Source organism: Eulemur rufifrons, chromosome 27, assembly GCF_041146395.1.
Source record: "Eulemur rufifrons isolate Redbay chromosome 27, OSU_ERuf_1, whole genome shotgun sequence".
Lineage (NCBI taxonomy): Eukaryota > Metazoa > Chordata > Mammalia > Primates > Lemuridae > Eulemur > Eulemur rufifrons.
The window spans coordinates 15,431,625-15,453,169 of record NC_091009.1 but is presented as its reverse complement, the minus strand read 5'-3'; the positions used below and the strand labels follow the sequence as shown (position 1 = coordinate 15,453,169).

Here is a 21,545-nt window from a genome sequence, read left to right as displayed (position 1 = left end):
TTCAAGTAGAAAATATAAACATCTTGTAGCCAGTGCTGTCCAATAGAAATATAATGTCAGCCACAAAGATAATTTTAAATTTTCTAGTAATACATTTAAAAAAGTAAAAAGAAACCGGTGATACTAACTTTAATATATTTTTTAACTCAGAAAATACTAATTTTTAAAATTTAATGAGCTATTTTACATTCTTTTTTTTTCACATGAAGTCTTCACAATCTGGTATATATTTTACACTTAAAGCACATTTCAGTTCGGATTAGTCACATTTCACGTGCTTAGTATAGGCACATGTGGCTAATGACTACTGTAGTAGGGCAGCATAGTTCTAGACTTTATGAAAGGATTTCTTAAGACATGAAATGCACTAACGTTGAAGTAAGAGATCTATATATTTGTTTATATTAAAATTAAGATCATTTGTTCATTCAAAAGATACTTCAAGGAAAACCACGAGCTAGAAGATTTCAGTACATTGGTATATAAATATATAAACAATTCTTACAAATCAATAAGAAAAGTTCAGACAACTCAGTAGAAAACTGAGCAAAATATACTTATACAAAAGTATACAAACTGTACTTAAAAATATTTGACTAGTAAACTTACGGAGGGTAGTCAGTCTCATTGGGGAATAAGAAAGTACAGATCAAGACCACAGTAAGGTACTGCTTTATGTCCATTTGATTAATAAAACTTAAGTGACAGTACCGAGTGTTGGCGAGCATGTGGATCGGCAGGATTTCTTATCCGTTCTTCATGGAGATATATAAATAATGGAACCACTTAGGAATATAGTTTAGTATTATCTCCTGAAGTTCAACATTTACATACTGTATAGCTCAGCAATTCTATACCCACACTTTTACCCATAGACACTTGGATAAGAATAGCAGGAGACATGAAGAAGAATGTTCAGAATAGCAAGTGTTCACATTAACATTAATAAAATCCTGGAAACAACCCAAATACCTGCCAAGAGTAAGTGAATTAACTGATATACTCCAATATAAGAATATTAAACTGTCAACAGACAGAATGACTATAATAATGTGTGGATGCATCTTAGCAATGTTATAGTATGTGAAAAAGAAAATCCCAAAAGATAACAAAATATGTATTCTCATAAAGTTAAGAATAAGTAAAATTTAAAAATATAGCCAGATGTGGGGCACGTGCTAGAGTGTGCCCACAAATTTAAATTTCACTGAAAAATTTGAGATGAATTCTTTGCTCTCATTGATAAATTTTTCTCCTCCCCTTCCGCTACCCACATAGTACACATTTCTAATTCCTGCAGTTACTAGGTTACAACTGTTTTTAAGAATTCTGTTACTGTATCCCAGTGTAACCCTTTGTTTCTTATATTTCTTCTACAAGCCATGTAAGAAACTGAATTTCACTGATGGCTTGTGGCTTTATAACACAAAAAACCTTTTAGGTATATCACACAAACTTTTAATGCAATATTTTAAAATTTGTTCTTTTGTTTTTGTAGACTGACTTCCTTTTGGTAGTACTGCGTGATGTAGTTCAAGCTTATCCTGAAGTTCGCATTGTTCTTATGTCTGCTACTATTGATACCAGCATGTTTTGTGAATATTTCTTCAATTGCCCCATCATTGAAGTTTATGGGAGGACTTACCCAGTTCAAGGTAAATATTGTGGGGTAGGGGTAGGAAGCTGAGCATCCTTTGTGCAGTAGGGTTTGGATTTTTAAATCCTGAAGATTAGAGTTACAGTTTAAAGGATTTTAAAATGCAGGCCAAATTAAAGTATCAAATGCATCATAACATTCTTGGGGAGTTTCTTGCCTGTTATTTTAGTCTGGCTTCTGTGGTTTAATTCACTACTTGAATTTACATACCCAGTAAGTTTCCAGGTCTTTACTTACAGATAAACTTAATTTTTAAAATTACAATTTATATTTATAAATTTAAGTTTATAATATAATTAAAATTATAATTTTAAAAATTAAAGGCTTATATGATTTAACAGACATATAAGTCACTATGGTCTGTAGATGTTCATGGGAAATACTATGTTTTAAGCAGCCAGGGTCAGATTAACCAGAGAATTCTCAGAACAAGCAGATTTTGAAATGAGATTAAGAGAAGTATTTCAAGGTTAAGTATTTCTGATAAGAGCTTGTTTAGTTTCTTTAGGAGATTTTTGTCATCACCATTTTCTAGGACAGTCATCTGGTAACTTTGTTGAAACAAATGAATTATGGCACAGTCTAATCGTGGTCATGAAAATAAGCTAAGAGATTAGCAGTGTAGGTTGGTAAGAAATGATGAATGGCTATTCCGGGGTGCTAATTTCTGAAATTCAAAAGTAAGGGTAATTCTGAAATAAAAGCCAGTATGTTCCATGGGGGTTCGGGTTAATAATTCTAAAGCTCTGCTATACATGTGTACTAGGATTGAAAAGAACAAATAAATTGACAGATTGTGGGAGCCAGGTTTTTTACTACTAGAGTGAAAAGTTACAGATAAATAGGGAGAAGGCTAAAATGAGCCATATGGTACTAGGTTGTAGTGCCAGACATCAGTGTGGACTTGTGTTTAGCTAAATATGGATACATGGATAGGTATAGATATAATTATAGATAGGTGTGGATACATGCGTTAGTGTACATACATATTTTTCCTATCTCTGTCTCCTGAGTGGGTGTAGAAGCAGTGACACCCCAGTAGCACATGCCCAGCACCCAAATCTTGTTTCTGATACCATTCTCCAGTTAAAGAAACCAGACATCCCTGGAGGTGGCTGATGGTAGGACTGAGGCAAGGAATATACGAAATAAATGAGTCTGGAACATCTTGTGGCTTAAAGTAAGGAAATGCTTAAAAGAAGCCCACAATGACAGGGATAAAGGGACACAGGGGCTAACCTGAAGGGGCTCCCAATGGCCAAAGCTAGAATAGTTTGAGCAAAAAAATAACATAGGATTAGATTAGATCCAAAATGTAAAATATTTATGAATCTATACTCATAAAAATAAGTAATTGAATAAATAAAGGAGAATAACAATAAATCTCTTATACAAGAGAATTTCAAATAATTTTTTTAGATGATATCCTCCCTAAAACAAGTGGGACTTAACTCCCTATCCCTTGAGTGGGCTGTGCTTAATAACTTCCTTCTAAAGAATACAATATGGAAAGGGGATAGAAAAGAGTAACTTTACATTGGAGAAACTTGGCAACACTATCTCAGATGATCAAGTGTAACATTAGGAATAAGTCATATTGATAGGATGTACCCTTAATATGTGATAAGAATGACACTTTGGGGTTCTTAGAGGGGAAGTATTTAGATTATTGAAACATTCTGGGCCCATCAGAGAATCTGAAGCATAGTTGGTTGGCAGATCTTCCAGTCTTTGCATTCAGATCCTTCTTCAGAAACAACTAAAAGGAACCCATTTAGGTGTGCATCCTGATAGAGGTAGAATGGACTAAGGTATATTGTTATATTAAAGTTATTTCTTTCCATGTATAAACTTCCACACCATGGTAGTGTACAACATAGTGCTTGTGTACACTGGGCATTCTGTAAATGTCTGGTTGAATATTGTACACAAGGAATAGCCCTACTGGCTTTGTGGGAACAGGTATAGATGCCTTACCCTCCTTTTGTGTAAGAGAGGAAAACAGTGAATTTGATTAGGGAAAAAAAGTATTGCTACTGGAATTTCTTGACAGTTGTGAAGTATCAGATTCAAGGGAATTAAGGTAATTTTGAAGTAGGAATTGGTAAATGATTTTAAGACTGCTCCATACTGAAAGTTGATAGTACTTACCTTACTGGATTATCCCCGGCAGAATATTTTTTGGAAGATTGCATTCAGATGACCCACTTTGTTCCTCCGCCGACAGACAAGAAGAAGAAAGATAAGGATGATGATGGTGGTGAGGATGATGATGTGAGTGGAATATCATGAAGAATTTTCATATGGGCAAATTGTTCATGCAGAGAAGGGAATGATTTTAGTAAAAACATGCAATGAGTTAGCATTACAGAAAATGTAACAAAAACTATTAATATAATGTCTGTTTTGCATTAATTGATGTATTTCACTCCAAGAAATTCCAGGTTCAGTGACAAGCTCTTTTCTACCATGAATTAAATTATCTTTGGCATAAAGATCAAAAAACAAGAAGAAAGAGTGAGATGTTATAAAGGCCATACGTGGTTAGAGACAACTCCATTTTATAAGGTTTTGCCACTCAGAAGCGTTTTCTGTGGCCACAGCACCTGGGAAACTGGTGGAAATGCAGAATGTTGTACCCTGCTCCAGATCTACTGAATTAAGAATCTATTTTTTGTAAGATCCCCAGGTGATCTGTATGTACAAGAAAGCTTAAGAAGCAGGTATAGTTTTAGGTAAAAAAGGCTATGTGGTGAATGACATTATCAGGTAGAGAGAGTATTAAATCAGGGAAGAATGAGAAATTTCCCAGGAAGAAACAGAAGAGACACTTACTTATTTTGTAGTACCTGAGAGTTGGATAAACGATAGTATAAAAATGGGTCCTGTATCTGGAAGCTTGAATAGAGTGAATACTGTAAAACAGCCGGCAATGCAGAATTTGATAGAAAACTTGAGATTAGATATTTTTAATCTGAAGATATGAGGATGTAAATGAATAGCAAATGAGAAAGTTTAGCAGGGGGAAAAAGACCAATTGCAGTAACTCTGTTTCTCGTTACCGAAGTCATGGTTCATCATTGATTCTAATGTAGACTTTTTGGAAAATATGGACCACATTATATCAGAAATAGATGAAGGTGATCAAAGATTATTATAGGAGCAGTTTGTTAATCAGCAAGGAAAATAATTTCATAAAACCAAGAGTTAATAGTTATGAAAGGCCAGGCATGGTAGCTCATGCCTCTAATCCTAGCACTCTGGGGAGGCCAAGGCGGGAAGATTGCTTGAGGTCAGGAGTTCGAGACCAGCCTGAGCAAGAGTGAGACCCCGTCTCTATTAAAAATAGAAAAATTAGCCAGCCATCATGGCATGGCACCTGTAGTCCCAGCTACACGGACGGCCGAGGCAGGAGCCTAGGAGTTTGAGGTGGTGGTGAGCTGTGATGATGCCACTGCACTCTACCTGGGGTGACAGAGTAAACACACTGTCTCAAAAAAAATAGTTATGAGAAAAAACTATACTCAGTGGAAAGTGCTGTTAAAGGTTTCAGTGTGAAATTTAAAAGTTTGTCCTTGAGTATTGGTCATGTCCTAGGGGAAATATTAGTAAAAAAAAAAATCATTGTATTGGCGTTAGAGTCTACGTGTTTTGGAAATTAAATTTCTTCTATATGCTAGCATATGACTAGTCAGCTAGAATTAATAATTAACAACATTAGATGTCATTTGAACATAAAGAACAAATCTAGAAGACTTATCTCATGAACTGTAGTAATTGAGACAGCCCAAAATATGTCCCCCTATTTTTTGCAGGCAAATTGCAACCTGATCTGTGGTGATGAATATGGTCCAGAAACAAGGATGAGTATGTCTCAAATGAATGAAAAGGAAACTCCTTTTGAACTCATTGAAGCTCTACTTCAGTACATTGAAACCCTTAATGTTCCTGGAGCTGTGTTGGTTTTTTTGCCTGGCTGGAATTTGATTTATACTATGCAGAAGCATTTGGAAATGAATCCACATTTTGGTATGAGTCTTTGAATTTTTATGTATTTGAGAGGGAAAAATGAATGTTTTTCCTTATACCCTAACCCATATGTGAAAAGGGAAAATTTAGCGTTATCTCTGGTTTTGAATAAAAATGTGTGTGATGGAGAGCAATTTTAAACCAGCTCCTATTTGTAGTCCTTAATCATTTTGTATTGTTGTAGGAACCCACAGGTATCAGATTCTACCTCTGCATTCTCAGATTCCTCGAGAGGAACAACGCAAAGTATTTGATCCAGTACCTGTTGGAGTAACCAAGGTGAATATTAAACATCACAGTGATGGGGTTGGAAGTGACATAGATACCAAGCAAATGTTACAGGCCTTCAAAGACCCTCCCCCAAAATTATAACCCATCTAAATTGAGGAGGGAAAAGTCTCCCTGAGCTTAGTAGGTTTTTAATTATCCAGTCAATGGGCAAATGTGTCTTTTTTTAAGACTCTTAAAATTCTGTTGTCATTTGTTAACATACATAACAAATATCAATCCTTTCAACTATATAATAGGAACATTTTTCTGGAGTGTAATTTTTCTTATTTATTTGCAGGTTATTTTGTCCACAAATATTGCTGAAACAAGCATTACCATAAATGATGTTGTTTATGTCATTGACTCATGCAAGTAAGTTCCTAGGGAACCTGTTTGCCTGTTGTAGTGTTATCACCTAGAAACTACTTATCAGCTAACAGAATCAGAAATATTTTATTTTTAAACTCTTGTGTTCTTACACCTTCAAAATTATTGTGCATCTATATAGGGTTATAGGTGATTGGCAGTCCGGAGTAATTCTGGTTTCTCATCACAAATCATTTACATGGTAGAAAGTGACAAAGTTTAACACTTTAACTTCTGACTGCTTCCCATTGCTCTTGTCTGCTGGCGTTTGGGATCATTTCCCTTTGGGTGTTTCCATTGACCATTGCCATATAATAGCATACTGTTTGGTATATAAAGATGACTGGTGTTTAGCATGTGGCAGATATCCTATCTGAAGGACACTTCTTTTAAGAATTAAAGGACTTCATATTTGCTATAAGATAAGCCTGGGGAATACACCAAGAGTCATTATATGTATATGATAATTGATGCACGGAGAGGTTACATCTGGCCAACTTGAGCCCCATGTCTTCTCTGACAAATAAAAAGTCTGTCCTGATAAATAAAAACAATTTACCAATGCCCATGTTAGGGAATGGTGAATAGCATTCTGTACCAGTCTTAATCATTTAGTAGCAATTGCCTATGGGTGATGTTGAAGGAATTTGAGGTTATTAAATGGTTCAAAAGGACCATGCAGGCACCACTTGATGAGGTGTATGGTATGAGATGTGCCACATATTCCAGTTCAGCTGATCTTTAGATCATAGATATCCTAAAAGTTTATACTTAGAATAGAGGTAACTTTAATAATTATCACTTACTTCTATGTATGTGCCAGATTCCATTTAAATACTTTACATTTATTAATTCACTTAATGTTTACAAATAAAAAACCTGTAAGGTAGGTAGTAGTATTATACTCATTCAGATGAGGGGAATGAGGCACAGAAAGGATGTTATGTAACTTGACCAAGGCAATCAAGCTGGTAAGTTGCACATTTATATTACATTGCCTTTTAGAAGGTAGGCACCTGGAAGTATGCAATCAAATGGCTGATTCTTATTTTGCACAAATAGACATCACAAGTAGGCATGACTTTCTAGAAGGCACCTACCACTTAGTGGATGTATAATAGTTATTGGTAGTACATGTGAGTCTTAGAATTAACCACTCTTTCCTATGTAGGCAGAAAGTGAAACTGTTCACTGCTCACAATAATATGACCAACTACGCTACAGTTTGGGCATCCAAAACAAACCTTGAGCAGCGGAAAGGGCGAGCTGGCCGGGTAAGGCCTGGATTCTGCTTTCATCTCTGCAGCCGGGCTCGTTTTGAGAGGTAAAACCAGTTCTTGAATAAAGATTGAAGGTTGTTTTTTTTTTTAACCCTTTACATATCCTTACTGGGTGCCCTCCTGATCCTCTCCATGTCCCAGCCATGAACTTAATGAACTTGGCACATAAAGGCCTCCAGTTAAGTGTATTGAGGAGAATTTAGGTTGGATAAAGAGATTGAAATGAAAGAAAGAAGAGAGGAGAGCGACACTTAACTAATAACCTTTTAAAAAGTAAGATATATAGACATTATTTTGGCTCCACATGCCTTTGACACTTTGGGAATACTGATACTTGTGGAATGGTTAACTTTCTGAAAAATAGAGGTTAAAATTACAGTGCTTTGGTATTTATAGAGTATGTCTTTTTCTAGTGTTATATCATTTGTCTCATGTAATTCTTACCATATCTAGGTCTCTTAATTCTTTGTCCATTTATACCCCAGGGCCTTTTTGGGAATGTTTGTGGATGGGACTTACTGGCTAAAAATATCCTTATCTCTCTAAATTATAGATTTAAGGTGTTTTTAGACTGGGTTCAGTGGCTCACATCCATAATCCCAGCACTTTGGGAGGTCAAGGCAGGACAGTCACTTGAGGCCAGTAGTTTGAGACCAGCCTGGGCAATACAGCAAGACCTTGTCTCTATAAAAAAAAAAAATTTTTTTTTTTTAATTATCTGGGCTTGGTGGCACATGCATGTAGTCCCATCTACTTGGGAGGCTGAGGTGGGAGAATCGCTTGAGCCTAGGAGTTCAAGGTTACAGTGAGCTGTGATCAGGCCACTGCATTCCAGCCTTGGCAATAGAGCAAGACCCTGTCTCTTTAAAAATAGTTTTTGGTTATATTTGTGGAGATTTGTGTAGTGTACATTATCTTTAACCAATTGATAATAAAGGTAGAGTTGGGGTTTTGCACATATGTGTTTATCACAATAAAGTATTATAGGACAGGCTAGTTGTGGTGACAAGGTGTATATAATATGCTGAAGAAAAAAACTCTTTGATTTGCTTTTATACTGGTAACATATGGCTCCCTGTTGATTGAAAGTATTGGTTTATTTGAGCATCCGAAGTTAGGAGAGTGACCACAACATTTGGAAGACATCTAGTTCTTTTTTTTTTTGGAGACAGAGTCTCGCTTTGTTGCCCAGGCTAGAGTGCCGTGGCGTCAGCCTGGCTCATAGCAACCTCAAACTCCTGGGCTCAAGCAATCTTTCTGCCTCAGCATCCCAAGTAGCTGGGACTACAGGCATGCGCCACCTTGTCCAGCAAATTTTTTCTATATATTTTTAGTTGTCCAGCTAATTTCTTCCTATTTTCTTAGTAGAGACAGGGTCTCGCTGTTGCTCAGGCTGGTCTCAAACTCCTGAGCTCAAACGATCCACCCGTCTCGGCCTCCCAGAGTGCTAGGATTACAGGCGTGAGCCACCGCACCAGCCTAGTTCTTTTTAAACATTAGATTGTCCCTTGAACTAAAAAAACAAGTACTTTTTAACATTTTAAAGTAAAATTATCTACTAATTAGTGAATTGGGTTTTAATAAGGGATTTTGTTCTTTTCTATGTAGGGTGAGGAACAGATACGCTGTGTGTGTTGATGTAAAAGTCTTGCCAGCAGTGTTGGAATCACATGTAAATGTTTCTCATGAATGTTTTATCATGGATGGCTTTTAGGAAATAAGCCTGAATTAGAAATATAGAGACTTGGATTTTATTATAATACTGCTTGTACCTAATATATTGCATAACCTTAAACATTTGGCCTCTGTTGTGACCCATTCTATAAAATCTGATTAAGTTACTTTAACCTCTCTGGTTTCCTTATTTGTAAAAGGAAGATAGTAAATAATAACCCATAGGGTTCGAGTGAGAATTAAATGAGCTGATAATGTACAGTACTTAGAACAATGCCTGGCACATAGTATGTTCTTGGTAAATATTTACTGTTATCATTGTTAATTTATACAAGTTGAGTATCCCTTATCCAAAATGCTTGGGACCAGAAGCGTTTCTGGATTTTGGATTTTGGAATATTTGCATATTAAATACTTAACCAGTTGAGCATCTCTAATCTGAAAATCTAAACTCCAAAATGCTCCAATGAGCATTTCCTTTGAGCATCATGTCTGTACTCAAAAAATTTTGATTTTGGAACATTGATGATTTTTTGATTAGAGATATTCAACTTGTAATGATAACTCATTAGAATTTTAAAGGGTTAGATGAGCTGTGGATTCTTTCCCTGGCACTAAAATTATATGGACTAGGAAGGTGAGGAGGTTGCAGAAAGTGTTAGTATTAGCCCTTTCTCTTTCAAAAAATCTTACTACCATTTTTAACCCATGTTTGTTAACAGGCAAGACCTGGAAAAGCCATAGGGAGGTAATAATATCAGAAATTTTGGGTAATTTTTCATTATCTTATACTCGGCTGTAAATGCTGTCAAGCTGTAAGGGTAAAGTCAGAAACTACTACTCAAATTAAATCTTGTTCAGAGAGAGTGTTTTATAGTAAATGATAAAAGATTCTGTGATAATTGTAAAATAGAAGGCCAAGGAAAGGGCAGCTGCATATCCATGATTATCATTCGGTGAAGATTTTATTAAACTAACATCTGTGCGTACACAAGAAGGATGGTTATTTTAAGCTTCTTTTTCTTAGACTCGAAACCCACATGACACCAGAGATGTTCCGAACACCATTGCATGAAATTGCTTTGAGCATAAAACTTCTGCGTCTGGGAGGAATTGGCCAATTCCTGGCCAAGGCAATTGAACCTCCACCTTTGGATGCTGTGATTGAAGCAGAGCACACTCTTAGAGGTACTTAAAAGTACAGATGTACTTAACACAGATGTTAATTATGCCTCTACTTTGTCCTGACAGATAACACTTAACAAGTGAATCAGGATGAAGGTATAGGCAACAGGGCTGTGATGGTAAGGCTTCCAATGTTAACTTACGTACTTGAATGGTCACTATTACAATGAACAATGAGAGAAGAAGGGGATAATGTGAGTGTTACTTTGGAAAAAAAAAAACTTTAAAAAAAAGGCAAGAAATCATCTCTTAACCAATACTTAAAGATCAGAACATGAATCATGATACCCACAATATTTTGTATGCATCTCTTAAAATATTTATATTTTCTTTATCATACTTGCTACAGAAACAGTATAGTGAGGAAAAAATAAGGATATTGGCACTAAATGGATCTGAATTTAAATTTTAAATCTAACATTCACCTGCTATTCAGACTTTTCCACATTTCACTTTTTTCTCTAAAAATCATCAACCGTTGGGTGTCATACTTATGGCATGTTAATAATTATACTACTATTATAATTATTGTATGTGTAGGCTTCTTGTGGACGGTATTCATCTTTACAACCTACAGGGCCTAGATCTAGTACCTTCTTCATGTTAGGTGCTCCAGAATTTGGTTTTATTCTATATTTGAGTGAAAAGAACTGTTGGCTATGGGCATGGTGCTAGCTAGCAGTTGGCTTGACAAATGATAAAATCTTAAGTGCATTGTCCTAACCTTAATCTACAAAAATAATATTTCATCTTTGCCTAGTTAAAGGAGTGTTCATTACTGTTTCTACTCACAAATATCTCCCCACAGAGCTTGATGCATTAGATGCCAATGATGAGTTGACTCCTCTCGGACGAATCCTGGCTAAACTCCCCATTGAGCCTCGTCTTGGCAAAATGATGATAATGGGGTGTATTTTCTAGTAAGTGCTTTATTTTTTTTCTGGTAGTTAAGTGGTGGAATAGTTTCAGAATCTTCTCATAAACGCAGGATGGGCTCAGATAGAATCTAAAACTAAATATTAAGTAAAGAGAAGTGACATATCTAGATACTGAAAGAAGTATGAAATGAGAAAAATGAATAGTTCTAGTAGATGGACATCCAGGCCCAACTTGCGGAAAACAACACTGATTTCTCAAAAGAGAAGAGCAGTTTCTCCCAGGAGATTTTTAGGTTTTTAAGTATGAAATGTCTGATTTCCTTAAGGTACTAAGTTTGACATTTGATATCTCTGACATTTCACTTTGACACTTAGTATTTTATGTTTATTGTGAAGGTATATCCTCAGTTTTCCACATGGCATGTTTTGGCTTGCGATAATCTTTCAAATTTTTTTTGGAGCAATTCTTGTGAAACCATAGATAAGTCAAAAATTCATGTTACTTTTTAATATGAATTCCGTCATGGAACCAGTACAGCGCAGACAACTAAAAATATCAATGAAGTGTTTGGGAAGGTTGTGGCTAATGAACACCCAGTGCATGGATGGTTTGAGAATTTCCATTCTGGTGATTTTCATCTTGGAAATGAGCCACGTGGACAACCTGAGATCAAGATGTATAATGATGAGCTGAAAGCTGTAGTGGAAGTGAATCCATCTCAACCAACCTACGCATGATTTAGTAGCAAGATTGGGCGTTACTATTCCGATAGCTTTGGAACATTTGAAACAAACCAGCAAGGTAAAGAAGCTGGATGAATTAAACGAGCATCAGAAGAACAATCGCCTCGAAACTTGCCTTTCTTTGCTGTCACGACTTAAAAGCAAACCATTTCTACGCCATATTACATGTGATGAAAATGGATTCTTTCTGACAATTACAAGCATTCGGCACAATGGTTGGATAAAGATGAAGTGCAGAAACACAGTCTAAAACCAAATATTCATCAAAAAAAGCCAATGCTGTCTCTTTGGTGGTCCACCACAGGCTTTATGAAACCTGATCAGTCGATAATAGCAAATGTCTACTGCAACCAGTTGGACGAAATGATGAGGATGTTTGCAGTTAAGCAGCCAAGATTAGTCAGTAGAGACAGTCCAACCCTACAAGACAACGCTCTACCACTTGTCGCACAAACAATGTTGCTCAAACTGCAGCAGCTGGACTTGGAAACTCTCTATCATCCATCATACTCACTGGACCTTGCACCAGCTGACTACCACTTTTTTCAGGCTTTGAACCACTTCTTGCAAGGAAAAATAGTCAATTCTCAATAAACTGTGGAAAATGCCTTTCACGATTTCATCACCACTTGCTCTCCGGGTTTCTTCACTGCTGATGGCATAAACAAGCTACTGTTAAGATGGCAAAACTGTGTTGATAGTTTAGGCAATACTTTAATTGTACTGCTTCTTGTTTGAGATATAATAAACTACACTTTTGATTTAAAATCGGGCATTTCATATTTAATAACCTAATAGTTGTCTCTTGAAAGAATAGCATTAGGAAAAGATATATTTTATCAGAAAGTTTTGAAGATTGAGGGATTTGGTTTGATGGGGAAGAGAGAATAAGAAAGGAAAGATATAATACTTGGTCATAATTTATGGTAAATATGCAGCCATTAATGTCATAGCTCGTTGTTTTTTCCCCTTTCTTCTTCTGGAGAGAGAGACTTTTGCTAAGCCAGTTTCATTGCTAATAAAAGCAGTATCGTAGTCAATACAGATCTGATCCACAGTTGATGGTACTGCCCAAGCTGCTGGCAACAAGATTATAAACTAGTCTGAATTTAACTGTTTGTGTGTGTTTCAGTGTGGGAGATGCTGTCTGTACCATTTCTGCTGCTACCTGCTTTCCAGAGCCTTTCATCAGTGAAGGAAAGCGGCTGGGCTATATCCATCGAAATTTTGCTGGGAACAGATTTTCTGATCATGTAGCCCTTTTATCAGTATTCCAAGCCTGGGATGATGCTAGGTATGGGTTTGAAAGAGAATTATTATAAGATTTGGGTGAACTGTCTTTAGTTTCTAATCTGTATCTAGTCCTCCAGTCACTGAGAATGATTCCTACACCAATTTATTTTAGAATGGGTGGAGAAGAAGCGGAGATACGTTTTTGTGAGCACAAAAGACTCAATATGGCTACACTAAGAATGACTTGGGAAGCCAAGGTTCAGCTCAAAGAGATTCTGATTAATTCTGGATTTCCAGAAGGTAAGACTTTCCCATTCTTAAGATGTATCTGAAGTGACATTTATATAGTACATGCAAATTGACAGCACAGTGTATTTTAGCTTCAAACTTTAGACCCTTTGCTTTTTGTATGTTCTCAGCTATTCTTAGTTCTTTGAACTGTGGTGATCACCGGCTTTTCATATTGTAATAATCCAGTCTTTAAAGAAAAGAAGGAAAAGGCTATGTTGCTGAAAGGCATTGAAAGTAAATGTAATGAGTACGTAGATGATAAATGTTACAAGAATTATGCTGGTTTCCATCAAGAGAAGTTTTTCTTAATTTTTTTTATCTTGTGAACACTTCTGTAGCTATCAGAATGAGGAATTTGTTGAATAACCTCAAATAGTTTGAGAAGTGATTTATCAGTTAGCCCGGATGTTCATTTTTAGACTTGAAGTAAATTCTACCACATTAAATATTAAATGGCTTTAAATTAAACTTGGTATACAGATGATTACAGAGGACCTTATGATATATGATGTAGAAATAATAATCAGCTCCTCTTTTCCTGGATACAAAGTTAAGCTATAGTACTTTTCCAACTAGGTTAAGAGACAGAATTATTTTCTAAAACATTGAGAACTGGAATGCATAACCAAATAGGACCTCTTTAGAAGTTAGTTGGGCAAGGTGGTAAATATTTAAAGGCTATGATCTAAATAACTAAACAAAGCAGTTGTATGGTATTTTTTTAATTTTTAATTTTCTCAAAATCAAAAGAAAGGGAAAGAGCCTTTTTTATATGCTAGAATCTTTACAGCAGTTCCAAGATGCAGATATTATTGCTCCATCTTATAGGTAATGAAACTGACACTAAAATATAAATTAGTTGTTCATATTCAATTAGGAAGTTGTAAGACTAGAACACAGGTTTTTCTAGAACAAATTATATCTATGCTCTTAGCACTTCCCTTTACGTGCTTTCCAGTCAAAGTGTAGTCTAGGTGAAAACATCAGCCTTCATTCCAGTGGGTGTCCTCTTAGATTATCACCCCATCTTCTCTACTATTAACAGCTATTTTAGAATAGCAGACAAATACTTTGTGATCCTATCAATCTAGCTCTTATTCTGAGAATAGATGGCTGATTCGGGGTTTTTAAAAGTAATCACCCCAAGTTTATATTATGGTTGATTTTATAGAGAATACAGACATTTTAGTTTCCTTATTGTGGAGACTTATAAAAATTTCTCCTTGAACTTAATCTAGGTGGGTGCAAGGGTTCTGAGAAAAGAGAAGGTTTTATAGACAGGTTATTTGAAAAGAGGGGTTGGGCAAGGAGTCAGTTCTCCGAATTCTGGTAAATAGTTTGAATGTGATTTGAAGATCAGTTACCTGATTTTGTTTTCCCCCCCATTCCTCTTAACAGACTGTTTATTGACTCAAGTGTTTACCAACACTGGACCAGATAATAATTTGGATGTTGTTATCTCTCTCCTGGCTTTTGGTGTGTACCCCAATGTATGTTATCATAAGGAAAAAAGAAAGATTCTCACTACCGAAGGGCGTAATGCACTCATCCACAAGTCATCTGTTAATTGTCCTTTTAGTAGCCAAGACATGAAGTACCCATCTCCCTTCTTTGTATTTGGTGAAAAGGTAAGAAAAGATTAGTTTAGGAATGTTTACATTGACATTCCATATTATCTTTAAAATCATTTGAGAACCTGAGTTTTAATTTTCATAGCATAGTTTATTGTCATTATAAAGCAATATTTGGTATTTGGAATGTCAAGTATTTCCTCTTACCTTTTTGTCCATTTGCAGATTCGAACCCGAGCCATCTCTGCTAAAGGCATGACCTTAGTCACCCCCTTGCAGTTGCTGCTTTTTGCCTCCAAGAAAGTCCAATCTGATGGGCAGATTGTGCTTGTAGATGACTGGTATGGATTTTCAGATGTGAACTCCAAACCAAATTCTTAGAGTTGAGATGTGACAGAAACCAGCTGCTAATTGAACTTAATTTGTGAAACAAACATGGCAAAATCTGATGGTTCAGATAACATTATCTTTTCTTGGGGAGTAGTAAATCTTGGTAGTATGGTTCGTCATAAACTATGTTTTTAAATTGACAATACCAGTAGTAGCAAATACATTAGGAACTCAGGCCATGTCTACCACTATGAATGAGAATCTGATTGGAGTTGGAGCTTGAGTACCTCTTTGACATACTATGTACATTGATTAGAAACTAGTGGTGAGCACCAGGCAAGATTGGAGTAGAGTTTAATGGACAGTGAGTAGGCTCACCCATGTTTTTAAAAGCCTAGAAAACTCCAGCATTCTGAATCTCTCATTTCATTCTTTATTGGAGTCTGAGTGATCTTATTATGTTTTATTTGGCTTGATAGACTTGATGGTTTAAGACTCCTGTTAATAGCTAGCAGTGGATTTTGAGAGGTTAGTACAGATCTATGTTTGCCTAAGTCTGGGGGCATTATAGTAGTTTAAAGCATTGGTACTTGTTAAGTTAAATTTATTCCATGACTTGCCGTGTGTGAAGTTGAGAAATGTCTTTTTCTGCATTTGCTCCCTCTCTTATTTTTTATTGTTTTTCTCCATCTTAGGATCAAACTGCAAATATCACATGAAGCTGCTGCCTGCATCACTGCTCTCCGGGCAGCCATGGAGGCTCTGGTTGTTGAAGTAACCAAACAACCGTCTATCATCAGCCAGTTGGACCCTGTAAATGAACGTATGCTGAACACAATCCGCCAGATCTCTAGGCCTTCAGCTGCTGGTATCAACCTTATGATTAGCAACGTACGGTGAGTACCATATTAACTTCTCTTTGAACCACGCAGAGGATAGTAATCATATGTAGGTCTAGAATTCCCGAAGTTAGTTGATAGAGGCCACATTGTTTAAGTTAAAATTCTAGACAAACAATAAATAATGGAATTAAGTCCTCACTAACGCACATTCAGAACAAAAGAATGTTATTTACTTTTGTTTGTCTCTGTAACAATCTACCTACTGTATCAGTGCATGTTTGTGATAGAAAGAGACCTTAAAAATACATACATAGTTCAGAGTGGGTCACATGACAGGAAAGTGACAGAGCCCAAATGATCCTCTTTCCATGGTACTGTTTTGACAACTAAACAAAAAGTGTTGACGATGGGTTAAATTGCTTCTTCATGAAATGAAAAAGATAAGGTTTATCTTAAGAAGCATGAAATTTCTCTTCTTAAAATACTTGCTTCAGGTTTCTTTTCCTTTGGCCACAACTTTTTTTTTTTTTTTTAACATCCATCCAATTTTAATTATGTTACCTTTTATTATTTTACAATATATTTCCAAAAATGCTGTTACAGTTGCCTTAACTGCTCTATATGACCTGAATAAAAGAACACTGAGAATTAGAACACACAAATGTCAAACTGTAATACCTACTTGTACTGAACCATTACTGCCAAAGGGATGTAGTTTTTTTAAATAAGCAGATGTGTGGCAATGTAAAATGAAATGCAAACTTAAAACAGTAAACTTTGCTTTAATGGCTAGGGAAAGGAGGTGGTTTTTTTTCTTTCTTCAACACATCTGGTCCTGGCAGCAAGTTGCATTATGCATTTAGAGCAATATGTGCCCTGAAAGCTTCTATGTTCAGTCTGTGCCTGTCACTGGAATCAGAGACCAGACACATGAAACAATATCATCCTCAATGCCCTCGATAACTCCGCCTCCAGAAGGTCGCAGTGTTAGTGGTGGTAATTTACAATTAGTTTTCTCCATTGACAATGGATGCTTTTAATTTTCTCTAAAAGAGAATTGATGAAAAAGCAAGAAAAACTTTCAGGGTCCAATTTTCACTTCACATTCTCCAAGTAGTAAAATGGCAGCTCTACACATTGATGAAAAAGAATTTTCCATTTCTTCCTATTAGTTTTTAGTCATACTAACATTAAAATGTATCTGGATATAGTTGAATTTCCAAAAAAAAAAAAATATGGAACGCTTCACGAATTTGCGTGTCATCCTTGCGCAGGGGCCATGCTAATCTTCTCTGTATCGTTCCAATTTTAGTATATGTGCTGCCGAAGCGAGCACGGCCACAACTTTTTCTTTGGAAATATTTGGTACCTACAGAAAAGGCAGGACAGTAATACAATGTACACCCACATAGTCTTCATTTAGTTTTACTAATTCAGCATTTTGACATTTACTTAATCTTTTGTGATGAAGTTGCAGACATTAAATATACTTCATATATCTTTTAAGAACATGGCCATAATACCATAATCATACTCTAAAATTTAAGTATTACAATAGTACTATTTAATATACTAATATATTAAAATTGTTGTAGTTATCCAAAAATGTCCTTTAATATCCTCATCAAGAATCATTTATTGCATTTGCTCTATCTATGAGATAGGTAGATAGATTATTATCCCACCCACCCCCACCCTCTTTTTTTTTTTAAGAGACAGTGACTTTGTAGCCCATGCTGGACTGCAGTGGCGTAATTGTAGCTCACTTCAGCCTCAAACTCCTGAGCTTGAGTGATCCTCCTCCCTCAGCCTCAGCCTCCCCCTCCAGAGTATCTGGGATTATAGGTGTATGGTACTACGCCTGGCTTAAGTTGGGTTTTATTGGATTGTTTGGTTTGGTTTGGTTTGTTTTGTTTAAAAGAGAGGGTCTTGCTATGTTGCTCAGGCTGATCTCCAACTCCTGGCCTCAAGTAATCCTCCCGCCTTGGCCTCCTGAGTAGCTGGGATTACGGGTTCACACCACAGTGCCCAGTTTATCACCTTTAATGTGAATAAGGAAACTGGGCACAGATAAGACTCAAAGTCATTCAGCTAGTAACTGGTAGAGCTGGAGATTCAAACCTAGGCAACATGGCTTTTGAAGCAGTGCTCTTTTTATGCCATACTGTGGTCTTCCCAGCTAGCCAGATGTGAAGAGGAATCTTCAAAAACAAAGAGAAAATAAATTTCTTGGGCAGATACAAATTAAGTGCTCATGGATATTCAGGAGAAGAGAGATCATTTTTGGCAGGTGGGGTGGTGAGCAAGGAGTATTTACATATAATCTACTTCTTTGAGGGACAAAAGTCCATAGACTAGAAAGGATGGGATAAATATAGGAGTTTAGAATGTATGAATATGATAGTGGCCCAAACAAAATACAGTGAGGGGAAGTGACCAATCGACAGGTTTGCAGTACATTCGATAGGAATTGATGGTAGATATTAAAATGGGGTAGCAGTGCAATAAGGGGAGGAAAATAGATCACATTTGTATTTCTGACATGGGCAGCTGCTGAATCGGTAGTGCTAGTCTCTAAAAAATATTTTCACAGGAGTAATAAGCAGTTTGGGGGGGTGGTATGTTGAATTAGAGTTGCAGGTGGGACATCTTGATTACTGCGATTTTTCATTAGCCCTCATTTTATTTGTTTGCCACATGACAGATTGAGGCATGAACAGATTAACTCAGACATTTTACAGAAACATTTCAGAGTTAATGCAGGAAAATACTTGTTAATAAAGACCAAATAGTTTATTGCCAGCTCTAGGAACCTCTTCCTAAAATTATTTAATTCTTGATTTCTTATTATTGAACTGAGCAAAAAAAAAAAAAAGGACTGTCTTTAAATTGTGAGGACATACTGCCAAAACACAAAGCCCTTGAGATTGAACCAGAAAGAATTTTAGAAAAACTGATGATACACAGTTGGTGACTTCTGTCTATTTTGGAACAGCAGATTAATTTCATTTCAGTTTGTATTTTTGTGTTTGGGTTCCTTCTCTGAATTTTCAGTTATCACTAAATGTGTGCATTTGGTGAGTAGTTGAGAAAGTATTAAGAATGTTTTGTTAAAGTGGTGGTTTTGTGCTTTTCCTAGGTATGGAGATGGTCCACGTCCTCCCAAGATGGCCCGATATGACAATGGAAGTGGATATAGAAGAGGAGGTTCTGGTTATGGTGGTGGAGGATACGGCAGTGGCTATGGCAGTGGGGGCTATGGCAGCGGGGGCTATGGTGGCGGCTCCAACTCCTATCGGGGAGGATATGGGGGAGGCGGTGGAGGTTTTAGAGGAGGTTCCCGAGGTGGCTACAGAGGCAGCTCTGGAGGAGACTACAGAGGGTCTAGTGGAGGCTACAGAGGATCTGGGGCATTCCAGCGAGGAGCTGGCAGGGGGGGCTATGGAAGTGGCTACTTTGGACAAGGAAGAGGAGGTGGTGGTTACTAAAGCTTGGTTATGTCAGTGCCTGTGCATAAACCATTAAAAAAAAAAAAAGGAAAGCATGCTATTTGTTTTCCCAAGTTGTTTATTTGCTGCCAGAAAATAAACCCATTTTCCACCCCTTCTGTGGTTCATTGTAGTTTAAGGAAACTAAGTGTGTAGCTGCATTAGTGTTTTGTTTATATTATGTAAAATACAATAATCTATTAAAAAAACACCACAGTTTGTATTTTTTCTTTAAGGAGTAAAGATTTGCCTTTAAAATTAACTTGATATTTTCTTGGCTTTTGTTTAATACAATAGACAATAAAGTATTATACTGAATACTGGCTGTGTAGTTGATTGTTGATCTTACATGTTAGAATAATTTTACAGTGCCAGTAACATCTGTTCATTTTAACATCAGAGGGAAATTTGTACTCTTGTTTCAAAAGTATACCAAGTGATACTATTTGTAATAGAATTAGTAGCCTTGGGGGAAAAAAAAAACAGAAAACTTTTAAGTGTTGCTGGAATATCCTGCCTACAGTGGGCACCTCCTTGAAGAAGCTGATAGCTTTTACACAGTATTAGATTGAAATAATGGAGAGAAAACATATTCTTATCAAGAAAGGGGAGAGAACTCTATTTACAACTTTAAAGTAAAAACTAAAATTAAAAGTGAAATGTGAGGATTTCTGTTAATAATGAGGATGGTTCTTTGTTCAAAATGGCAAATGCTGATCATGTGGTATTGATTGGTACAGGATACTGGATGTATAAGTAAATACTTGAGGCTCAAAAAAAAAAAAAAGAATTAGTAGCCTTGGAATTGAATTGCTGCTCTTGCAGTAAATATTGGCTAGTTCATAAGTCACATGACCTCTGTGCCTGAATCTGTTTTGACCTAGTAAGGCTAAACATTTTTGCTTTCTCCCAAGCCCTGTCTTTGAAAAATCTAAGACCAACGTCAACATTTTCTATGTTAGTTTCCATTATAAAAATTAAAGTCAATGTAATCCATGTAATTCAAAAATTATATTTAGGTGAAGAACAAAGGTGAGTGAAGCTTTGCTAATGCATAAAATTTAGAATTTGGAGGCAGAGGGCAGGTATTTGACACATTTACCTACATTGACATGTCGTCTTTACTACCTTGAGGCATCAACCAGTGTGTTGTTTCCTTTCTTAACCATCCCCCTACAGTCTGCCTAGAACAAATACAATGTTCAATTTAAAGGATGTTGTGACAGGTGTGCAGTGACTGGAACGTTCTTCCAAAATGAGAGCTGATTACACACCTCCCATTCAGGAAATGAAAAGTGTTGGCAATGGGGAGAGAATTTAGGGGAAAAATGTGGAAATGTGTGGTGTTTCTGCTTACCACCTCTTTTCCCACCAAACATACACTGGGGTTTGGGGTTGTAAGTTGGTACTGACAATTGGGTCTGCCCTTTTAGCAGTTCAGATAGGGATGAAAGTGGCCCTGATTGGCGCTGTCTGTGGTTGGCAGCTTACATGGTTGGCATCTTTACTGCACTTGTAAGCCTGGGGGTTGGGCAGTGACAACACAGCGGCTTCCTTTGGAGCTATGGTGTGAAAGGAAATTGACAGTCTCCTTTGGTCCCAAAGAGTGCTCAAAAGTTAACTGGAAGAAAAAGCTTGTGTCAGTTCCAGAAGCCATGCTGCAGAGCTCTCTGTGTCAAGAGAATGTGGGCACTGTGTCCTCAAGCA

General features: G+C 36.5%; 1 protein-coding gene and 1 non-coding gene across 3 annotated transcripts in view; one reads left to right on the top strand and one right to left on the bottom strand.

Annotated features, from left to right (window-relative positions):
• The window catches only part of DHX9 (DExH-box helicase 9), a 51,914-nt gene extending 31,835 nt beyond the window's left edge, over positions 1–20,079 (top strand). For both annotated transcript variants that reach the window (XM_069459270.1, XM_069459271.1), the window contains 14 exons: positions 1,499–1,655; positions 3,831–3,931; positions 5,473–5,686; positions 5,871–5,965; positions 6,255–6,328; positions 7,494–7,646; positions 10,304–10,464; positions 11,270–11,381; positions 13,216–13,377; positions 13,489–13,616; positions 15,006–15,235; positions 15,404–15,519; positions 16,204–16,404; positions 19,490–20,079. In XM_069459270.1, coding sequence (XP_069315371.1) covers positions 1,499–1,655; positions 3,831–3,931; positions 5,473–5,686; positions 5,871–5,965; positions 6,255–6,328; positions 7,494–7,646; positions 10,304–10,464; positions 11,270–11,381; positions 13,216–13,377; positions 13,489–13,616; positions 15,006–15,235; positions 15,404–15,519; positions 16,204–16,404; positions 19,490–19,838 — 2,253 coding nt within the window. In that variant the 3' untranslated portion in view covers positions 19,839–20,079. The remainder of the gene's footprint in view (positions 1–1,498; positions 1,656–3,830; positions 3,932–5,472; positions 5,687–5,870; positions 5,966–6,254; positions 6,329–7,493; positions 7,647–10,303; positions 10,465–11,269; positions 11,382–13,215; positions 13,378–13,488; positions 13,617–15,005; positions 15,236–15,403; positions 15,520–16,203; positions 16,405–19,489) is intronic.
• LOC138375863 (U6 spliceosomal RNA) lies at positions 17,580–17,686 on the bottom strand. The gene has a single exon (XR_011231568.1). It is a non-coding gene; the product is annotated as a U6 spliceosomal RNA (small nuclear RNA).
• Positions 20,080–21,545: the final 1,466 nt, after the last annotated feature.